The sequence below is a fragment of the Quercus robur genome, chromosome 9 (assembly GCF_932294415.1).
Source record: "Quercus robur chromosome 9, dhQueRobu3.1, whole genome shotgun sequence".
NCBI classification, from domain to species: domain Eukaryota; kingdom Viridiplantae; phylum Streptophyta; class Magnoliopsida; order Fagales; family Fagaceae; genus Quercus; species Quercus robur.
This window is the reverse complement of record NC_065542.1, coordinates 13,203,036-13,223,754: the sequence shown is the minus strand read 5'-3', so window position 1 is coordinate 13,223,754 and position 20,719 is coordinate 13,203,036. Positions and strand designations below refer to the sequence as shown.

The window sequence follows — 20,719 nt, the reverse complement described above, 5'->3', positions numbered from 1 at the left end:
TAATAGTTTTCAAATTACTTTATCCATTTAAAAAAATTAAAATTAAACAAACACACTTTTTTAGTAAAAAAAAAAAAAAAACCCACATCTTCCGTTACAAACTATTTGATCCTAAATTTTTAGTTCCAACTCTCCAATATATCTTACGTTTCAAAAATATATATATAACTGAAGGTAATTGTAAAAGTTGGATTGCTACACCTATTAAAACCACGTTTGTTCTCAAAAAAAAAAAAAAAAAAAAAAAACCCACGTTCTCACATCCACCACAATATTATCCTTCTCCTTCAGTTTCTTTTTCCGTCATCCACCCAATCATCTTCCACCATCTTTCACTCTCACTTTATTCAAATGTTTGCTTTATTCTATTTCTTTTTTTTTTTTTTTTTTGGGAGAAGAATTTTCTATTTCTATTTGAATTCAAAAATTTCAAACACAAACTCTAACAAACTTAAGCTATTATCTTTAACAACATATACATTCAAACGTTGGTTTGTTAATTAAAGTTTTTTTTTTTTTTTTTAAATACTTGGTTTAACCCTAATTCTTTTATCTCTCTCAGGTTCACGTACGCACAAACTTTTTGGATTGCATTGAGGAGTCATTGGAATGGAATATTAGATAAGTTCGGGTGAGAGACTTTACAAGAATTATTATATGTATTAAACCTCACATAAAATGGTTGTTATCTAAGAAACTGTTGTAAAAAAATTTCTTTTGTAATAAAAACTATATTTCTTTTGTATACAATTAACGTGTATCTCTTGCCATAAAATTTTCAAATTAAGCTTTTATTTACTTATGTTATGGATGTGTAGTAAATGACTAAATTTTAGGATTAAAAATACTACATTTTACGAATAGACAAAAAATGATAACTGTCATACATAAAATTTGAAAAAAAAAAAAAAAAAAAAAAACCCACATCAACAACACCAAGAACGTGAGAGACTTTACAAGAATGAAATATTAGACTTTTAATTTTTTTTCCCTAAAATTTAGCATTTTATTTTTAGACAAAATCAGATATGTTAGTGCCTAAATATAAGGATATGGATAGAGAAATTATAGTAGTAGTTTTATTGTAGGAGTCTTTCTTTTCCAAAATATGGACGACATTAAAAAAAAAAAAGAGGAAAACGTGAGATTTATTTTGTATACAATTAACATGTATCTCTTCACATAAAATTTCCAATTTAAGTTTTATTTACTTATGTTATGGATGTGTAGTAAATGACTAAATTTTAGGATTAAAAAAACTACATTTTAGGAAAAGACAAAAAATGATAACTGTTATACATAAAATTTGAAAAAAAAAAAAAAAACATCAACAACACCAAAAACGTAAAAAAGAAAAAGAAAAAAGAAAAAAAAAAGAATGAAAACTTGAGATGTTTAACGTGGGATAGAAAGTGGAAATTTTTTAAATAGTACATAGATAGAGAGAGAGAGAACGTGAGAGACTTTACAAGAATGGAATATTAGATTTAAATTTTTTTTTCCTAAAATTTAGCATTTTATTTTCTTTCAAAATCAATTATGTTAGTGCCTAAATATAAGGATATAGAAGGAGAAATTATAGTAGTAGTTTTATTGTAGGAGTCTTTTTTTTCCAAAATATGGAAGAGATTAAAAAAATAAAAAAGGAAAACGTGAGATGCTAAAAAGTAGGATTTTTAAAATAGTAAATGGATAGATGTGTGTATATATATATTAAAAAAAAAAGACAAAGTACAAGATGTAAATACTTTGAATTTTCGAAAATGAGAAAACAATAAAAACGATTTCATTTTTCATTAAAAAAACGTATTATTTATTTCAAAAAGTAAATTAAAGATTAAATTAAGAGAGGAGTATATACTTAGTTTAATGCTTTGGTCTAAATTTAAAGTGCGATTTTGAGCAATAGTACATGACAAAAAATGATAACTGTCATATATAAAATTTGAAAAAAAAAAAAAAAAAAAAAAAACATCAACAACACCAAAAAGGTATTAAAAAAAAAAACAAGGAAAATTTCAGATGTTTAACGTGGGATAGAAAGTGGAAATTTTTAAAATAATACATAGATAGAGAGAGAACGTGAGAGACTTTACAAGAATGGAATATTAGATTTAAAATTTTTTTCCCTAAAATTTAGCATTTTATTTTCTTTCAAAATCAATTATGTTAGTGCCTAAATATAAGGATATGGAAGGAGAAATTATAGTAGTAATTTTATTGTAGGAGTCTTTTTTTTCCAAAATATGGAAGAGATTAAAAAAAAAAAAAAAAGGAAAACGTGAGATGCTAAAAAGTAGGATTTTTAAAATAGTTCATGGATAGATGTATATATATATATATATATATTAAAAAAAAAAAACAAAGTACAAGATGTAAATACTTTGAATTTTCGAAAAAGAGAAAACAGTAAAAATGATTATATTTTTCATTACCAAACTAGCCTCTGAGCACGCGCGTGAGACTCTTCTATTTTTTGGGTAAGGGTTAATTTATAGCATTTATTATAATTTGGAATTATTACATTTTTCAATCACAAAAAAAAAACCTAGAGATGTGATGAGTGTCATGTGTGGAGAAATAATTTTCCAATCACACTCCTAGATTTTTTTACTGTTACTAGCGCTTGCTCAGAGGCTAGTAACTGTAAAGGCGCATAGAGTATAGACGTTAACCCACACGTGCAAAGTCAAACACGAGCGAGTCCTACACTAAACAGAAGAGAACATTCCAGAGTCCACAAGTGGACACAGAACTTTCTGGATTAGTAATGCAACGACATCGTTTCAATTTCACCCCAAAAAAAAAATCAAATAATTCCAGAGAGCCGTAGAAGACTCCAGAATCCCTTAATTCAACTCCAAGTCATCTCTCTCCCTTCTCCGTGCTTTAATCGGAAACCCTCTCTCTCCTCAATTATATAAACCCACTCACCTCTACACAGATCTCTCGCTCATAACAATTCGATTGCTTTCAACTCTCTCTAGAAAAAATTCTCTCTTGCTTTCTTTCTTTCGTTTTCTCTAGCGCGCTCTCTTTTGGTGCAGTAATGGCAGACGTGCAGATGGCTGATGCAGAGACCTTCGCTTTCCAGGCTGAGATCAACCAGCTTCTCAGCTTGATCATCAACACCTTCTATAGCAACAAAGAGATCTTCCTTCGTGAAATCATCAGCAATTCCTCTGATGTATGTCTCTCTCTCTCTCTCTCTCTCTCTCTCTCTCTGTTTCTTTTTCTCTTAGATGAGAGTTAAGACTGACTGGTTTTGAATTTATGTGTATAGGCATTGGATAAGATTCGCTTTGAAAGCCTCACGGACAAGAGCAAACTGGATGCTCAGCCAGAGCTCTTCATTAGGATCGTCCCTGACAAAGTCAACAAGACTCTCTCTATCATCGACAGTGGTATCGGCATGACCAAAGCAGGTACTTATATATTATGCTTCTCTGTTTTCTTATAAAGCACATGATAATATTTACTGTGATTTTAGATTGCTAACACTTTTTTTTCTGTTTTTGGGTTATAGATTTGGTGAATAATTTGGGTACAATTGCGAGGTCTGGGACCAAGGAATTTATGGAGGCATTGCAGGCCGGAGCTGATGTGAGCATGATTGGTCAATTTGGTGTTGGGTTTTACTCGGCCTACCTTGTTGCTGAGAGGGTTATTGTGACTACAAAGCACAATGATGATGAACAATACATCTGGGAATCGCAAGCTGGTGGTTCCTTCACTGTGACAAGGGATGTTGATGGAGAGCAACTTGGTAGGGGTACCAAGATTACACTCTTCCTCAAGGAGGACCAGGTAAAATCCTCAAATCAATAATTCAATTACTTTGTGTTGCAAATAAATTACATGTACCACATTGCCTTTTTAGGTCCTAGATGTGTTACACTTAACTAGAAGTCCAGTACACATGTTTTATTAATTGTTAGGACAGATTTTGTTTATTTTAAATGAAATTTTAGGATAGTTTATTCTAGATAATTAAATTTCAAGAAATTTAGAATGTTAAATCAATTATTAGAAATTTACCAAAATTTTCAATAAATTTAAAAGTAAATTTAATAGTTTATTTTAATTATATTGATCTCTTAAATTTAAATTTATTACTGTTTATAATAAAATTTCAAGTATGTACAAATATTTATTTATTACGTTTAGTATTATAAATAATGAATCAATTAGAGAATTTGTAGAAAGAACATATATAATTTAATATGCAATTTGTTAGGAGATATTTTTAGAATTTTAGAGACAACCAAGCATAATGTAATTAAAGCTTGTTTAGTGTTGGTCACTTTTATAATGTAATCAAAAAATACATAACTTAGTTTATTACTATTTGTAATTCTTAAAACCGAATTATTTATTATAAAAAATCATAATAGAATGTGTGGTCTCACAAATTTATGTGTACTATAGTGGTAGTCAAAAGAAGTTAAAAAATCCATATATGATTTTTTTAATTTACATATAATACTAATTCCTTATTAGATTGATCTATAGTTAGTGTTGTATTGATTTTGTGTACCGTTATTGGTTTGAGCAGTTGGAATACTTGGAGGAGAGGAGGATTAAGGACCTTGTGAAGAAACACTCTGAGTTCATTAGCTACCCAATTTATCTTTGGACTGAGAAGACAACTGAGAAAGAGATTAGTGATGACGAAGAAGATGACGAACCAAAGAAGGAAGAGGAAGGAGCAATTGAGGAAGTTGATGAAGAGAAGGAGACCAAGTCGAAGAAGAAGAAGATCAAGGAGGTCTCTCACGAGTGGGAACTCATCAACAAGCAGAAACCCATCTGGCTTCGCAAGCCAGAGGAGATAACAAAAGAGGAATATGCTGCATTCTACAAGAGCTTGACCAATGACTGGGAAGAACACCTTGCGGTGAAACACTTCGCTGTTGAGGGCCAGCTCGAATTCAAGGCCATTCTTTTTGTCCCAAAGAGGGCTCCATTTGATCTCTTTGACACGAGAAAGAAGATGAACAATATCAAGCTTTATGTTAGGAGGGTGTTCATTATGGACAATTGTGAGGAGCTCATTCCCGAGTACCTTGGATTCGTGAAGGGTGTGGTGGATTCTGATGACTTGCCACTCAATATCTCTCGTGAGACGTTGCAGCAGAACAAGATTTTGAAGGTGATTAGGAAGAACCTTGTTAAGAAGTGCATTGAGATGTTCAACGAGATCGCTGAGAACAAAGAGGATTACAACAAGTTCTATGAGTCCTTCTCAAAGAACTTGAAATTGGGTATCCATGAGGATAGCCAGAACAGGGCCAAATTGGCTGATTTACTTCGTTACCACTCAACAAAGAGCGGTGATGAATTGACTAGTTTGAAAGATTATGTGACGAGAATGAAGGAGGGTCAGAAGGACATTTACTATATTACCGGTGAGAGCAAGAAGGCGGTGGAGAATTCTCCATTCTTGGAGAGGCTTAAGAAGAAGGGTTATGAGGTGCTTTATATGGTTGACGCCATTGATGAGTATGCTGTTGGGCAGTTAAAGGAGTACGATGGTAAGAAATTGGTGTCTGCGACAAAGGAGGGGTTGAAGCTTGACGATGAGACCGAAGAAGAGAAGCAGAAAAAGGAGGAGAAAAAGAAGTCTTTTGAGAACCTGTGCAAGACCATCAAGGACATCTTGGGAGATAAGGTTGAGAAGGTTGTTGTTTCCGACAGAATTGTGGACTCTCCTTGCTGTTTGGTGACTGGGGAGTACGGCTGGACCGCAAACATGGAGAGGATCATGAAGGCTCAGGCGCTGAGAGATAGTAGCATGGGTGGTTACATGTCAAGCAAAAAGACAATGGAGATAAACCCTGACAATGGCATAATGGAGGAGCTGAGAAAGAGAGCTGAGGCTGATAAGAATGACAAATCTGTCAAGGATCTTGTGTTGCTGCTCTTTGAGACTGCCCTCTTGACTTCTGGTTTCAGCCTTGAAGAACCAAACACTTTTGCAGCTAGAATTCACAGGATGTTGAAGCTTGGTCTTAGCATCGATGAGGAAGAGACCGGTGGTGATGATGCTGATATGCCTGCTTTGGAGGAGGATGCTACAGAGGAGAGCAAGATGGAAGAAGTGGATTAAGCTCCTCAAATTGGGAGTCCCTTGTCTTCAGTCTTTGTTATAGCTTTTGGTTATCACTTTTCGGAAACTTGGTACTTGGTAGAGGTGTGTGTGATGTGAAAAGGGTGGTCTGATAGTGTTTTCTTTTAGTTTTGTTATCTGGGATTTGTGAAAACTTTTGGGTCTATTAAGGGTCCTTGTGGTGCTTCACTGTGTATTTTGTACTGTTTTATAAATTTAATACACCCTGGATTTCCTTCATGGCTCGTTGGTGGATAAATTGCTGTAGAAATTTTGTTTAAGTTTTCGATGTTATTATAAACTTGGATTTCAGAATGTATCCAAATGCAATCTTATATCTTAGGCCTCCAAAAAGCTGCCACACCTCGGAGGTCTTCTGGGTCTTCATTCCTTAGATTTGGATTTATAGGCCACAATCTTTGTTAATAAATTCGTGGAAATATTTTGTTATTTCTCTCTTGAGCGCATTGTTATCCTCTACCCCTCAGTAGTCCTCAAAGCTACTGCCACGCTTTGAAGCATCTGGGTTGTTTTCAAGTTAAAAGGGGTGAAAGGGAGAGCAGAGTGGTGAGGTCACTGTTTGTGTTTTTTCCTCTCAACAAATTTCATCATGGTCTGAAATTATATGTGAAATTGGTGTTTCAGCATGTTAATTAGATTTGAAATTGGATGCATCTTAGATTTATTGGGGTATTTATATCTGAGTTATCTTAAATTCATTGAGGCATTTACACACGCACATGTATATATATAGAAAAACCTATTCAGTACTATGCATCGACTTTGGTGAATTTATATTATTTTTAAAAATCGTAAAAGGGTATGAATTCAAAAAATTTGAAAAGTTCACCACTTTAGTTAAAAAATTTTAATGGTTAGGGTTTAATTTGAAATCATTTCAAATTGTAAGTGAACTATTCAATTTACTTTTTATGAAAATTGAACTATTCAATGTAGGTGAACTATTCTTGATTATATGAAATATATGATATGATTTTGTTTATTGCTTATATAACTTTGAAATTTTCATCATATTTCAAATACAATTTACTTGTAATTAAAAAATAAACTGTTAAACCAAGAAAAAAAAAATGCAGGAGTATTAAAAATAAAATATAGCTTGGCTAATCCAAGGATTAAATGATTCCTGTGATATCATGAGATTTATGAGATATATATTAGGTCTAAAAGATTTGTAACTAGTGTCATGAGGCCAAAGTTTACGAAGTTAATGTGTGTAAATTAATTTGCTCCCATCCTATTTTATAATTTGATATTTTCCTTTCCTGCATTCATATTTTTTATTTATTTCCTTTTTTTTTTTCATTTATAAAATCATTATTTTTTTTACATGTCAAACTTCATCTATAAAAAAAATAGAAAATATCTATTATATCAATGCCTTTTAAAGGAGAGAGAGAGAGGATAAAAAAATTTATTCCCTTTTCAAAAGTTATAAAAATGATAAAAAGAAGCCCAAATTATTTATGTAGTAATTTTTTATATTTATTAAAATTCGTATATAATAATAAAATATAAGGATAATCACATGATAAACTCAAGTCTAACGTTGTGATTATAGATATTACAATTTATATAGAATTTTATAAATATTACTAGCTCTTTCCCAGATTTCATCACACCGTTAAGATGCCATTCATTTTGGCTTTCTTAAGATTATTAATCCAACAAAGAAACAAAGTAAAATTGAACTTAAAGCTCTTAATCATCATCACCAACCAATAAGGAAGTCATGAGAACAGAACTGCAAAATAATCATCATCACCAACCAAAACAAGAATAATGTTATAAACACAAATTATTTTACAATATTTTTACAAACTGTTGATGTGATAAATTCTTGTTAGTTCTAATATGAGTCTATCACTAATATCACATTTTTACTTATAATAACTATTTGGAAAATACTAAAACCACATCAGTAGTTTTTAAAAATATTGTAAAATAGTTTGTAAAATTTCTCCCAAAATAATGACATACTCATTGTCTTGAACACTCAAATGATCTATAGTGGCGTTTTTAAAGCCGCAATATAAACTGTTATTTTTTTTTTTTTTGGTAGTGTGAATACGAGTACCAAAAAAAAAAAAACTATTGGGTGTTACGTGTAGTATGCTCAACAAAAACTCATGTATTAAACAATAAAATTAATATTTGAAACAAAAATATAATCTGTTGTAGTGGCCATTGAATGAGGTGAAAGATGAAAGATTTTTAAAAATTATTTTTTTAATGGGAATTTTAAATTTATTAGATAGGGGGGTAGAGGGAATTTTAAACTTGCATAGTTTACCTGATTTATAAAGCAATTGTTTGATAAATAAAAAATAAAAAAAAGTTTTTAACAAAAGCAATTATTAGGGAAGTATGTAATTTTGAATTTGTGCATTTGGTTTTTTTTTTTTTTTTAAGAAAACGTTGAAAGCAACATATAGTATTTTTTCTATAGTTTCTTTTTTGATAGTTTTTTTTTTTGTTGATAAAGATTTTTTTTTTTTTTTTTTTTTTTTTTGTATATTCTTAGAGTTTGAAAAACTGATAGATTTATACAAAAACCGAATGCATTTGAATGATTAGGGTGCGTTTGGTAAAATTGTTAAACAACTCATTTTTAATTTTTAAACAACATTACACATATTTTCACATACTTTTTCACCCACATATATTTCAAAAAACTACAAATAATATTACTCAAACTTTTCTATCAAACGGGCCCTAATTTCCATAATTCTCTCTTATTGGCAGTTGGAATACTTGGTAGTGGGGTTGTAAAATTGTATGTGGGATTTGAATTTTTATCAATTGCTAATAAATTTAATTTAGAAATTTACTTATATAGGAGTACATTATTTTTTAGAAGCTCAATAAAAAAAATAAAAATAAAAAGAGAGAAACTTTTAAGTCTCGCTTAGGTCCTATTTTGTAGCAAAAATAAATAAATAAACACCTATGTTTTTATTTTATAAATATAATTTTTATTTTGAGAATCTAATTTAAAAGTAGATAAAATAATTTGAAAATTAACAGAAGAGTAATTCTATTTTTTAGGCAATGTTTAAGTAAGAGTTAGAGTTGCATTTTTATCTGATTGTTTTTTAGTTTTGTCTCTATTTAAACATAGAGGTATAGAGACATTTTTGAACTAAAAAATGAGAAATCCAAACAGAGAAAACCCCTTAAATAATAGTATAAATAAATTAGTAAATTATGAGTGAATATTAATATTAATAATAATAAAATCATAATTCACATGATCTGTACTTGTTTTTATGTAATCCATTGTGAAATTTTGACTTTAGAAAAATCACAATATAATTTTACATGTAAAAAAACCTCTCACAGAGAAGCACAATATCAAAATATGTTAATTTTTTTTTTTTTTTTATGGATTGTCTTATATTAAAATATTTTTTAGAATTCACCTAAATGGTTTTTTATTATTTGAATTGGTTTTTACTTTTAAAGACTCTCGCCAAGCCAAGGTTATACATGTGTAGGTCACTTATAAATTTTTTTTTTTGGAAATTACACTTTACCAACGTGATAGACAATGGCACTTTGCCCACATGGGTCTGAACCGTTAGCAAAACGTTACCCACCTCTAACCTTGCCGTTACTCTAAATAACACCAAGTGTGTGTTTAGATTCCACTGAAGCTGCGTCTGCGTCTGTCTTGCTGAGTTTTCATATATTTTTTTTTTTATTTGTTTTCACGCGTTTTGGAGTAATGCGATTACTGTTCATTGAACAGTAACCGCAAATGTTGACTTTCCACAGTAAACAGTGTATATGTGCACTGTTCACAGACCCATAAATTACACTTTTCAGCAACTTTTTCATTAAAAATAGGTCCCACGGTACTATTCACACATTTAAAAATTATTTTACTACAGTGTTTTCAATTTTCAATTTCAGAAAAATAAATTCTATCCAAACTGACCTCAATTCACTAAAAAAAAAAAACAATAGCAATTGAATCAGAACTCATTACTATGAAAAAACATACTTCCCTGTACATGTACGCTCCCTATTCTAGATTGTGATCCACTCCATCAAGATAAAAACTTAAAACTCTCAGCGTCAAGAGAAGTTGGCAGCCCGATCATAACCCAAGTGAAGGATCTTGAAGATTTTCTCTCTTGATTTAAACCACAGATACGTTTTTGATAATTAGGGTTTTTGATTTCTTTTTCAAAAATTGCTGGTAGATTTTTTTTTTATTGCTGGAAGATTTCTACTGCAATTTTGATTTATTTTGAAGATTTTATTTTGAAGATTTTTGAAGATTTGCAGCTTATTGCTGCAGATTACGTTTTTGAAGTTGTTGTTTTTTTTTTTTTTTTTTTTTTTTTTTTTTTTTTTTTTTTCTTGCTGGCAGATTACGTTGATAATTTGTCTTGGTATTTGCTGGTTGATTTGATTTTTTTTTTTTTTTAAATTGCTGGTAGATTACTTAATGTGTAGCGTGTTAGTGAAAAGAAGTTTTTTGAGAAATTGGGTCTGTGCTATACATTTTTTTGCTCTGTGCTATATATTTTCGCTGACTTCTCATTGGAGTTTTGATCCAATATTTGTGCTCCACCCACCACGTATTGTTGTGCTTCACCATCTAATTCTATTTCTAAGGCACTTTCTCATATTTACAACCTTTGCTGACTTTTCATACACGTACAAAAACAGAGCAAATCAATGATTGCTGTTATCTCAATGTGTAGCATGTTAATGATTTTTTTTTTTTTTTTTTTTTTTTTTTTTTTTGTTGAGAAATTGGGTTTGTGCTATACATTTTTTGCCAAGAACGAAAAAAGAACTATTGCTGTTATCTGTGCTATACATTTTCTTGGGTCAGCGTCTGCGTGTGTAAAGGTTGGTTTGGAAATTGCAAGATATGCTCGGTTATGAAATTGCAAGTGATGCTCTGTTATGGTTTCTCAAAGGAAAGAGATTTAATTCAATTGCTATTGTTTTTTTTTGAGTGAATTGGTGTTAGAGTAATGGAAGGGCTAGAGGTGGATAACGTTTTGCTAACAAATGAGACCACGTGTGGGCAAAGTGCTCTTTTTTAAATTACATGTGAGTAAAATGTTTTTTGGACAAATCATAGGTGGGAAAAATGCAAATTTTTTTTTTTAATATAATTACTTGGTGTGTTTGTGGTGGGATGGGTCGCTACCCACAAGCAATGGAATAGTTAAAGATGGAGAAGAATGGGGTGTATTTTTATATATATTTGGCTCCCTAAATTGAAAACAAGTCATGTTAAGTTTAAAGTTGACCCAAAGAAGCTATAATATAGAATGGTCACTTGACTTATATGTATTTGGTATTAAAGTTTGGAATATCCAAATTGAAAGCTCATGCAAAGAATCTAAAAATTAAGACTGTCAATTGTCCCGTATATATTTGGTATTAAAGTTTAATTGCTTAATTGATATTTGAGAACCAAAGTTAAAAGTTTGAGACTATTTGCTTTTAGTGTCTGTTTGTTTTAACGTTTTCAACCCAAAAAGCTCGTTTTGAAGAAAGCTAAACCACAAAACCCGTTTGGTTAGGTATAAAACACAACTTTTTGGAAAAAGTTGTGTTTTGGGTTTGTGAAGAGAACGCACAAAGTGAAAAAGGAGCTTAGATGTGTATTTTGGAAAAAGCCCGTGCGCGTTGATTTATATTCGTTGGACTCATAGGGCAATTACCAAATTACCCTTCAATAAACTTTGCCCTTTTCTCTTCTCCCTCATATTCTTGCTCCTCTGTTACAGACCAACACCGGTCAAGAAAGTATCAACCAAATACAAACACAGCACCACCCAACTATCACCGGTCTACCACCACAACCCATTTCAACATTTGATAATCCAAACACAAAATCAACAAAATCAAACCAAAAATAACTCAAAATCAACACAAAACAACTTAAAATCAACTCAAACCCCATTGGAAAACTCATCCTAAACCCAACTCAAAATCAACTCAAAATCAAACCCAAAATCCATAGAAAATTAACTCAAAATTAAACCATTAACTAAAAACCCATAACCCAAACCCAAAATCAAAATCAAATACAAATCCAATGGTGGCAAAGACTTAAGGGATCTGAGAATTAAAGAGAGAGATGAGGGATTTCATTATGTTTCAATCATCTTCATCACCATCATCATCATCATCATCTTCTCTCTTCCTTGTAGCTTTCGAACTGTAAAAAAAAAAAAAAAAAAAAAAGAGCTCTGCGGCAATTGGAATGTTTTGGAGGAAGTGGAAGGGAAAAAGGGGATAGAAGAAACAAAAAAAGAAAAGTGGAATGTTCTGGAGGAAGTGGTAGGGAAAAAGGGGAAAAAAGGGAAAAAAGAAAAAGAAAAAAGAGAAAGGTACGTGTGTGGAGGAGAAAAAAAGAGGGGAAAAAAAAGAAAAAAAAAAGAAGGAAATATGGATGAAAAAAAAAAAGGGAAAAATAAAATAAAGAATGAGAAATTAAAATTGAGAAATGCTATCACAATATTTTCATAATAAATTTTAAGTGGTAGGTTATTATTGATTAATATTGGTGAGAAAAAAATAATTTTTTTAGAAACTTTGAAAGTTCTTTTTAGAATAATTTTTTAGAAAGTATTGTTACAATACTTTCACAATACTTTATATATACTGTAGGGGCAAAGGCCCAAGATCATACAATGGGCCTTGGGTCCCGTATGGAAAATTTGACCCATCCGAGGAGAAAATGTGGGTGCCAAAAGGGCTCCCGGCCCAATTCTTGTGGGCCTGAAGATGTTTAAAAAGCAGTCCGAGGAGAAATGTCTCCTCGGACGTACCAAATATGGCTCAAACATGCATTCTGCCTGCTAGAAGGATCCACCCTAATGAGCATTAGTAACAAGGATGAGTCCTACAAGCCCGTAAGAAGGAAGAAAGTGTAGGATGCCAAGGATGAGGCTGCAGCTACCACAATAAATTAATGACAACTATTTTTCTGGCCGTATTAATGTGAAGAGGACTTGTGAATAGTGTTGCCTTGACTGCCACAACTCACAGAAAGATGGGGGGATGTCCGATGGGACAGGCACTCAAGTGAAAGTCCAGACGATCAACGAATGTAAGGCCTTGATGACTTCAAGAGGGCTATATAAGAGAGGGGAGTCCCCATGAAGAGAGGAGAGAGAAAAAAGGAACTGAGAAAAGAAGAACAGTGCTAAAACCATAGCCTTTGAGCAGAGACTAATATATATCCCCCACGTCTCCTCGAACTGAATATCTAATGGACATGAAAGGGGTTTTTCTTATTCTCGATTGTTGCATGGTCCAATTTTAGCTAGTATACACTTCGTTAAGGCCTAATTCTGTAGCCCACTCTCTATAAATTCATTGTTTCAGGCTCTTTAGGCCAGAACCCCATACCTGTTGAGCCTGGACCCCGAATTGTAACCCTACATATACATTGTCCTTTTTGGTAATTTATCACTCAAATTTATAAGTTCTAGCCAAACACTCAGCTTTTTCAAAAAGCATTTTTTAATAGTTTTTACCAGACATTCAGCTTTTTGAAAAAACACTTTTTCACTATGCACTTTTTGAAAACTCCACTTTTTGAAAAAGCCCAATTTCAAAAAACTAGACCAAACTCAACCTTAGACCTTAGTGATGTTGTGTTGTTGCCTGATCCCACCTAAACAAATTTTGAAGTTCATTTTATTTTTGTTCGTGATTTCTTTTTCTTGTATATATATTTTGAATACATTAATAATTGAGAGTGGGGTGATTTAAATTTTTAAACCCTAAGTGCATTAGTTGGAAACACTCAAACACCTGAAGTGTTAGTTGAGGTACACAGTTTTTGCTATAATATATATATATATATATATATATATATATATATATATATATATATGAGTTGGATTTAAGTTACACCAGTGTAATTTTAAGCAATGTTACACTATCTAATAACTTGTTATAGGATTCATATTTTGAAAATCTCACAATTGAATTGTATGTTCTATATGTTCTTAAAATTAATGTCAATTTTCATGTTAATTAGATATTATTTACCATTCGAACCATAAACCCATCTTTTATACATTATTTTAAACTACAAAAACTTGAATTTAAACAATTGATTTGATAACATGGCTATTAATTTTTTATTACCTTGAAATTTTGCAAGCAACATGAATATTCCGCAACAAAATAAAATATTTTATAATGATTCTTTGATTTCTTTTTATATAAAAAAATGATATAGAATTTTTTTTTTTAATTAAGATATAGAATTGATTGTAGGTGATTGTTGCGATTTAAAAAAAAAAAAAAAAAACAATTTTGTTGTTGCGATTTAAAAGGCTGTAAATATTGAATAAATAGTAATCTATTTTTCATATATTAATTTAGTTTTGAATTTTCATATATATATATATATATATAGTTGTAGTTGCACGATTTTCCTGGCCCAACTTGTGTTGATTAGGCCCTGGCCCAAAGCGCAACCCACAATAATTATTTGTAGAGGATGGGTCAAAGAACTTGGCCTCAGTGAACTTGTTCGGTCTAATGCATGGGAAGTATGGTTTGCAAAAAGAAAATAGAAAACACCAGAATGGATCTTTCTCAAGTCTGATTTTATTTCTTTTTTTTTGTTCCTGATACAGTTCTGCCGTCCCCTTCTTTGAGGGACTTCACTACATTATATATTCTTCTTCTTTTCATCTTAGCCTTACACCTGTTAATCATCCAAGCATCCACTTGAGCACCTGTCCCATCAGACACCCTCATCAGACCCTTTGTGAGTTGCAGAGGCCAAGGCGGTACTGTTCAGGAGTCTTTTCCTCATTAATGCGGCCAAGAGGGTGGTTGGGGCGCAATTAATGTGGTGGTAGCCTTCCGTGAGATATTTTGAATTTAATTCGTTTTATATGTTGGGAAGACGAGCTGAAATGGCTGGGGCAAGTTCCTCGTCTGAGCTTCGTGATGTCCGAGGAGGAGTTACTCCTCGGACAGGTTTCCTTGGCGCTATTGGGGTTGAATAGTGCTTCATATGAGGCTTTTCTTTGGACAGGACGCTCCTCGGACGGGCCTGAGCTTGGAATAGCCCATCATTTTTGGGCCGGGCCCCACAATAGCCCCTCAAAACTCCGGTTTTTACCTCCCTCCGAGGGGAAAAGCGGGGTTTTGATGTTTGTGAGTGGAGGGAAATAAGGAGATCGTGGGACGCGCGTGCGGGCCGTTACTTTTGACGCGCTACAATTTACGAGGCGTGGCCATTAACTTCTGGAGGCGTTATGTTCCCTTCATCCAACGGCTTGGCGTGGATCGAACGGCCATCGCTTCTTCCCGTATTTTTAGGTAGGGGTGATTTTTTTCTCTCTCCTCCTGGCTATATAAGACGTCAGAGGGGTTCAGTTCCTTCTTTCATCTGCATTTCACAAACCTCAAAAGACTCCAGAGAACTCCATCGAATCCCAGAGATATACGAACACTTGCGTCCGTTACGCCGCCGTAGCAGTTCTTGTGAAGCGCTTCGTCCAAGAGAGATTCTCAGGCGTCCCCTTGAGCATTTTGTGAAGGTACCAGTACATTTCGCCTTTCTCTCCGTTTCAATTCCCTCCTCGGACTCTACTTTTCTTTTCAGTCTTTACTTTCATTTCCCCAGTTCAGTTCAGATGGGTAGATTCGAAAAATTAGTAAAAACTCCTGCCGCTATGGAAGCCTTTAGGGCGAAATACCACATTCCCCCGAGGGTTGGGCTGCGGCACTGTCCTCTTGAAGGAATATTGACAGATAGAGTTGAGGGAGAAGTCGTTATCCCCATGATTGCTTTCATAGAGGGAGGGATGACACTTCCCATGCGTAGGATCACAAGGGAATACCTGTTCAACCATAGGTTGACGCCGTATCAGTGTGCCCCGAATATGTTCAAGATACTAGGCTGTGTAGATGTCTTAAACGAGCGGATGAATCTAGGCCTCACTTGGCACGATGTGGCTTATCTGTACGAATGTCACCGCCTCGGGGATGATGGGTATTATCTTAAATCCCGGAACGAGGACGTTAGGTTGATCTCTTGTCTTCCAGTTTCCAATAAGACCGTGAAGAATGACTTTCTCATTGCTTCTGGGGAGTGGTTCGACGGTATTCACTGTCCAACTCGGGCGGGAAACCCAGGTGCGGCGCTTTTAGGATTGATCCTTTTTGGGGAAAGGATTTAGTGTTGAGGGGTTATTTTTTCTTGCTTTCTTTGTAATTGGAAAATTTCATGGTCTGACCTCACTTTTCTTGGTTTGTTTGCAGACAAAAATCACGTTGCTCCTCGGATAAGACTTGTGAACGTGCCAGCGCTAAACTATCTTCTCAGGTCAGAGATTTACACTACCGAGGACGGACAGTTGCGTGCGGCCCATCTGGTTTTGGGCTATCAACCTCTGAGCAGCGCTTTCCAGGCAATCGGTCACGCTATAAGGGCTGGCAGTCCGAGGCTGGCTAGAATTGACGTGTCCCAGGACGGATTCCTAGCTGACCACGATTTGCCACCAGTGATGTTGCCAGGTGTCAGAAATCCTTACTTGGCAGAGCAGCTACCTCCGGTAAACGAGCCTGGTGTTGCTGTTTTGGTTGAAGAAGGAGCTGAATCATCTCGTCTCTCCCTTGAGGAAGAAATAGACAAGTTTTACTTCGAGGAGGAAATTCAGCAAAACCCCTTGGTAGAGCTTTCTAATCCCGAAGCAGAGCAGGACCAACATTCCGCGGTTGGTGTTCCCTCAATCGTTATCTGCTCGGACGATACTTCAGACGAAGAGGTAGAGCCCATGGCAGGAAAGGGAAAGTTTCTAAAGGAGCTGATGTCCTTTCGGGGGAAAGGTCAGTCATCAAAGGTTCAGCCATCGAAGGGACCAAGTCCATCAAAGGTCAAAACCCTTCCCCCTATGGTCCCCCAGGGCGTCTCGGACCCTGGCCTTAAGGTTAATCCGGACCTGAAGAAGAAGAGGCCGGTTGACACTCCTGAGGAGGGTGAGATGGTTGCCCAGCTGACCAAGCAGCAAAAGACCACGCGGGCGCCAAGGAGCAGAAGGGGTAACTCCTCGGAGAGCCGGGATGAGGAGAACCTTGCTGATGTTCGCGCCTCCCCTCGTGTATGGAACCCCAAGCTGGAGCTGGATGGGGTTGCCATCTCCTACAATGCTTCGGTCCGAGAGTATAACCGAGGCCGGGCAGGGTACGTGGCGGATGCCTTAGAGCAACCCTTACTCCTTCCTCGGGACATGGAGGCCTATAGGCGATGCACTCAGTCCGAGCTCTTCCTATCCCTAAAAAGGGATCTCGCGTTGGTAAGTAATCCTTTTACTGTTCTATTGATTTTCCTATCTTGTTAGATTTCTGTAACACTCTTGTTTCGTTCGCAGATTACCCAACAGGTGTTCGTGGCTGATGAGTTTTGCCGCGATAGCCGAAGTCGGGTTGAGGCTGAGACCCAGGCTCGGGCAGAGATGGAGAAAGCCTTGGGGTCTCTCAAGCACGAGCACCTTAAACTCACGGACGACTTTAAGGTGTCGGAGAACCGGCGCAAAAGTGCAGAGGCTGGTTTAAAGAGTGCTGAGACCCAGGCAGAGGACCAGCGCAAAGAGCTGTACACGACGCAGCTTGACCTCACCACCGAGAGGCAGGTAGTGCGGGATCTCAGGACTACCCTGCAAAAGGTAGAGGATGAGCTGAGGCTGGTAAAGGAGGAGGCCCAGCTGATCCGAGAGGCCACAGAGGCTGAGAAGAATGCTGCTCGCCAGCTTGGGGCCGAAGAGACGGAGGCCAGGCTGTCTGAGGAGATTCCTGAGGTATGCAGAGAGTACTGCGACATTTCATGGGCTCATGCTCTCGACGCTGCAGGAGTTTCTGCGGATTCGGCCCTAAGACTGCCCGAGAGCATCTTCTATCCTCCAGAGATCCGAGCTAACCCTGATGAAGCCCAAGTCGCTTCGGAGCAAGACCTGGCGGTGCCTGATGCCGTCCTTGTGTCTGATGTGGCTAAGGATCCTGCCACAGACTCTACCATTGAGGTTCCTCCTCTTCAGCCCGAGCAGAAAGAAGATTCTCCCGCTAAGGCTTAGCCTTTTAGGCTTTTTTTTTTTTTTTAATGAGAGTTGTCTTGTTTTTTCATTCTTTTGTAAGGACCTCTCTTTTTAATGTACTCGGAATATTAATATAAAATGTTCGTCTTGCTTACTATGAATGTATGTCAATAGCGCTCTTTTTTAAACATTTGCAACGAGGTAGATACAGGCAAACGGTCAAAATGAAAATGGGTTTTTGGGTTGCGCATTTGAGGGTTGCGATGGTGCTAGACTGTGCGCATGTATTAAAAGTGATTTCCTTTAAGTAATAATCTCCCAATCTATCACAAGTAATAATCTCCCCAAAAGTCTGTGGTCCGAGGAGCCAGGCAGGACTTAGGTTCTGCTTAAAACTATGAATTGTCATGAGTAATAATTTCCCCTAAAGTCTGTGGTCCGAGGAGCCATGCAGGACTTAGGTTCTGTTTAAAACTATGAGTTGTCATGAGTAATAACTTCCCCAAAAGTCTGTGGTCCGAGGATCCATGCAGGACTTTGGTTTTGTTTAAAACTTATAAATAGTTGGCTTAAATAATAATTTCCCCCAAGTCTGTGGTCCGAGGAGCCATGCAGGACTTGGGTTCTGTTTAAAACTTATAAACAATCGGCTTAAGTATTAATTTCCCCCAAGTCTGTGGTCCGAGGAGCCATGCAGGACTTGGGTTCTGTTTAAAACTTATAAATAATTGTAATGTAGACTGGCAAGCGGCAAATAGTCATAAAAGAAAACGTATGCTAAGCCATTCTTATTAATAATAATACCTCCTGAGGTTATTTACATTCCATGGTCGAGGTACAGCTTTTTCATCCAAATCTTCTAGGTAGTAGGCGCCTATTCCGGCCACGGATGTGACACGGTATGGTCCCTCCCAATTGGGCCCCAACTTGCCCCAAGAGGGGTTCTTTGCGCTGCCGAGAATCTTCCTCATCACGAGATCACCTGGACCCAGAGGCCGCAATTTGACGTTAGCATCATACCCTTGTCTTAACTTCTGGTGATAATAGGCCATGTGAATCGTGGCCTTTTCCCTTCTTTCCTCGGCTAGGTCCAGACTTCTTCCTAGCAACTCATCGTTATCGCTTGGGGTAAACGAGCTAGACCTCAACGTGGGGAAATTGTTCTCGATCGGAAGCACAGCCTCAGCCCCGTAAGTCATTGAGAAGGGGGTTTCACCGGTTGAACGCCGCGGCGTTGTCCGATAGGTCCATAAGACGTGCGGTAGTTCTTCTACCCATCTCCCCTTTGACTCATCCAATCTTTTCTTCAATCCGTTCACTATGACCTTGTTTACGGCCTCGACTTACCCATTTCCTTGGGGGTATGCGGGGGTGGAATATCGATTAATGATCCCAAACTCACGGCAATACTCCCTAAAATTTTTGCTGTCAAACTGAAGACCATTGTCGGAAATGAGTGTTCTTGGAGTTCCGAAGCGGGTGATAATGTTCTTCCAGATGAATTTCTGGGCGTCCACGTCCCTGATGTTGGCCAAAGGTTCAGCCTCCACCCATTTAGTGAAGTAATCGGTTCCGACTATTATGTATCGCTTGTTCCCCGCAGCCTTGGGGAAAGGTCCGACAATATCAAGACCCCATTGCGCGAACGGCCATGGACTAGAGAGTGGGTTGAGAACCCCTCCGGGTTGGTGGATATTTGGGGCGAATCTTTGGCATTGATCGCACTTCTTAGCGTACTCCTGGGCCTGTCTCTGCATGTTCGGCCACCAGTATCCTTGGGTGAGTGCCCTGTGCGCCAGCAATCTTCCCCCGGTGTGACTTCCACATACTCCCTCATGCAACTCTTCAAGAAGAGATTTGGACTCTTCTGGATGTACGCAGAGCAGGTACGGTCCAGAGTAGGAGCGCCGATAGAGTTTGCGGTCCTCTGATAGCCAAAAACGAGGAGCATTTCTACGTATCTTCTCGGCTTCTAGTTTTTCTTCCGGTAGGATCTCATCTTGGAGGAAATTCCTTAGGGGGTCCATCCAACTAGGGCTCTGTCTTATCTGATGGACTTGGGTCGGGTTTCCACTGATGGGACTGGCCTTGACTAGATCTTCGACTAGGATCACTCGTGGCAAATTACGTGCCGAGGACGTGGCAAGAGTGGCCAGCGAGTCTGCATGAGTGTTTACGCTCCTGGAGATGTGCGTTAGACTGAAGGATTCAAAGCTCTCCTGTAGCCGTTTGACTTGTCCCAGACACTCTTGCATCCTAGTATCTCGAGCTTCCAGCTCTCCCATCACCTGTCCCGACCACCCATCATGTCCAGTCCGGAGGCAGACGAGGTGCTGTTTGAATACATCGCCGTAGCTCCCCATGCCGTAAGCCTGGTATTAATACGGGATGATAATGGGGTGCAACGACCGGTGTACTATGTGAGCAAATCACTACATGAGGCCGAGGTGCGATACCTACCTTTGGAAAAGGCAATTCTGGCGATAGTGCATGCAACCCGGAAGCTTCCTCATTACTTCCAGGCGCATACGGTCATCGTTCTGACTCA

General features: G+C 36.4%; 1 protein-coding gene across 1 annotated transcript; it reads left to right on the top strand.

Moving 5' to 3' along the window:
• Positions 1 to 2,857: 2,857 nt before the first annotated feature.
• On the top strand, positions 2,858 to 6,349 carry LOC126699393 (heat shock protein 83-like). The gene is made up of 4 exons (XM_050397166.1): positions 2,858 to 3,187; positions 3,284 to 3,425; positions 3,527 to 3,807; positions 4,556 to 6,349. Exons 1-4 carry the CDS (start codon positions 3,050 to 3,052, stop codon positions 6,107 to 6,109), a joined length of 2,115 nt encoding a protein of 704 aa, XP_050253123.1. The 5' UTR covers positions 2,858 to 3,049; the 3' UTR covers positions 6,110 to 6,349.
• Positions 6,350 to 20,719: the final 14,370 nt, after the last annotated feature.

Coding starts and splice junctions, on each gene's coding strand:
- LOC126699393 (XM_050397166.1), top strand. CDS start 3,050: ATGGCAGACGTGCAGATGGCTGATGCAGAGACCTTCGCTTTCCAGGCT. Junction 3,426..3,526: donor TATCGGCATGACCAAAGCAG/GTACTTATATAT, acceptor TTTGGGTTATAG/ATTTGGTGAATAATTTGGGT. Junction 3,808..4,555: donor TCTTCCTCAAGGAGGACCAG/GTAAAATCCTCA, acceptor TGGTTTGAGCAG/TTGGAATACTTGGAGGAGAG.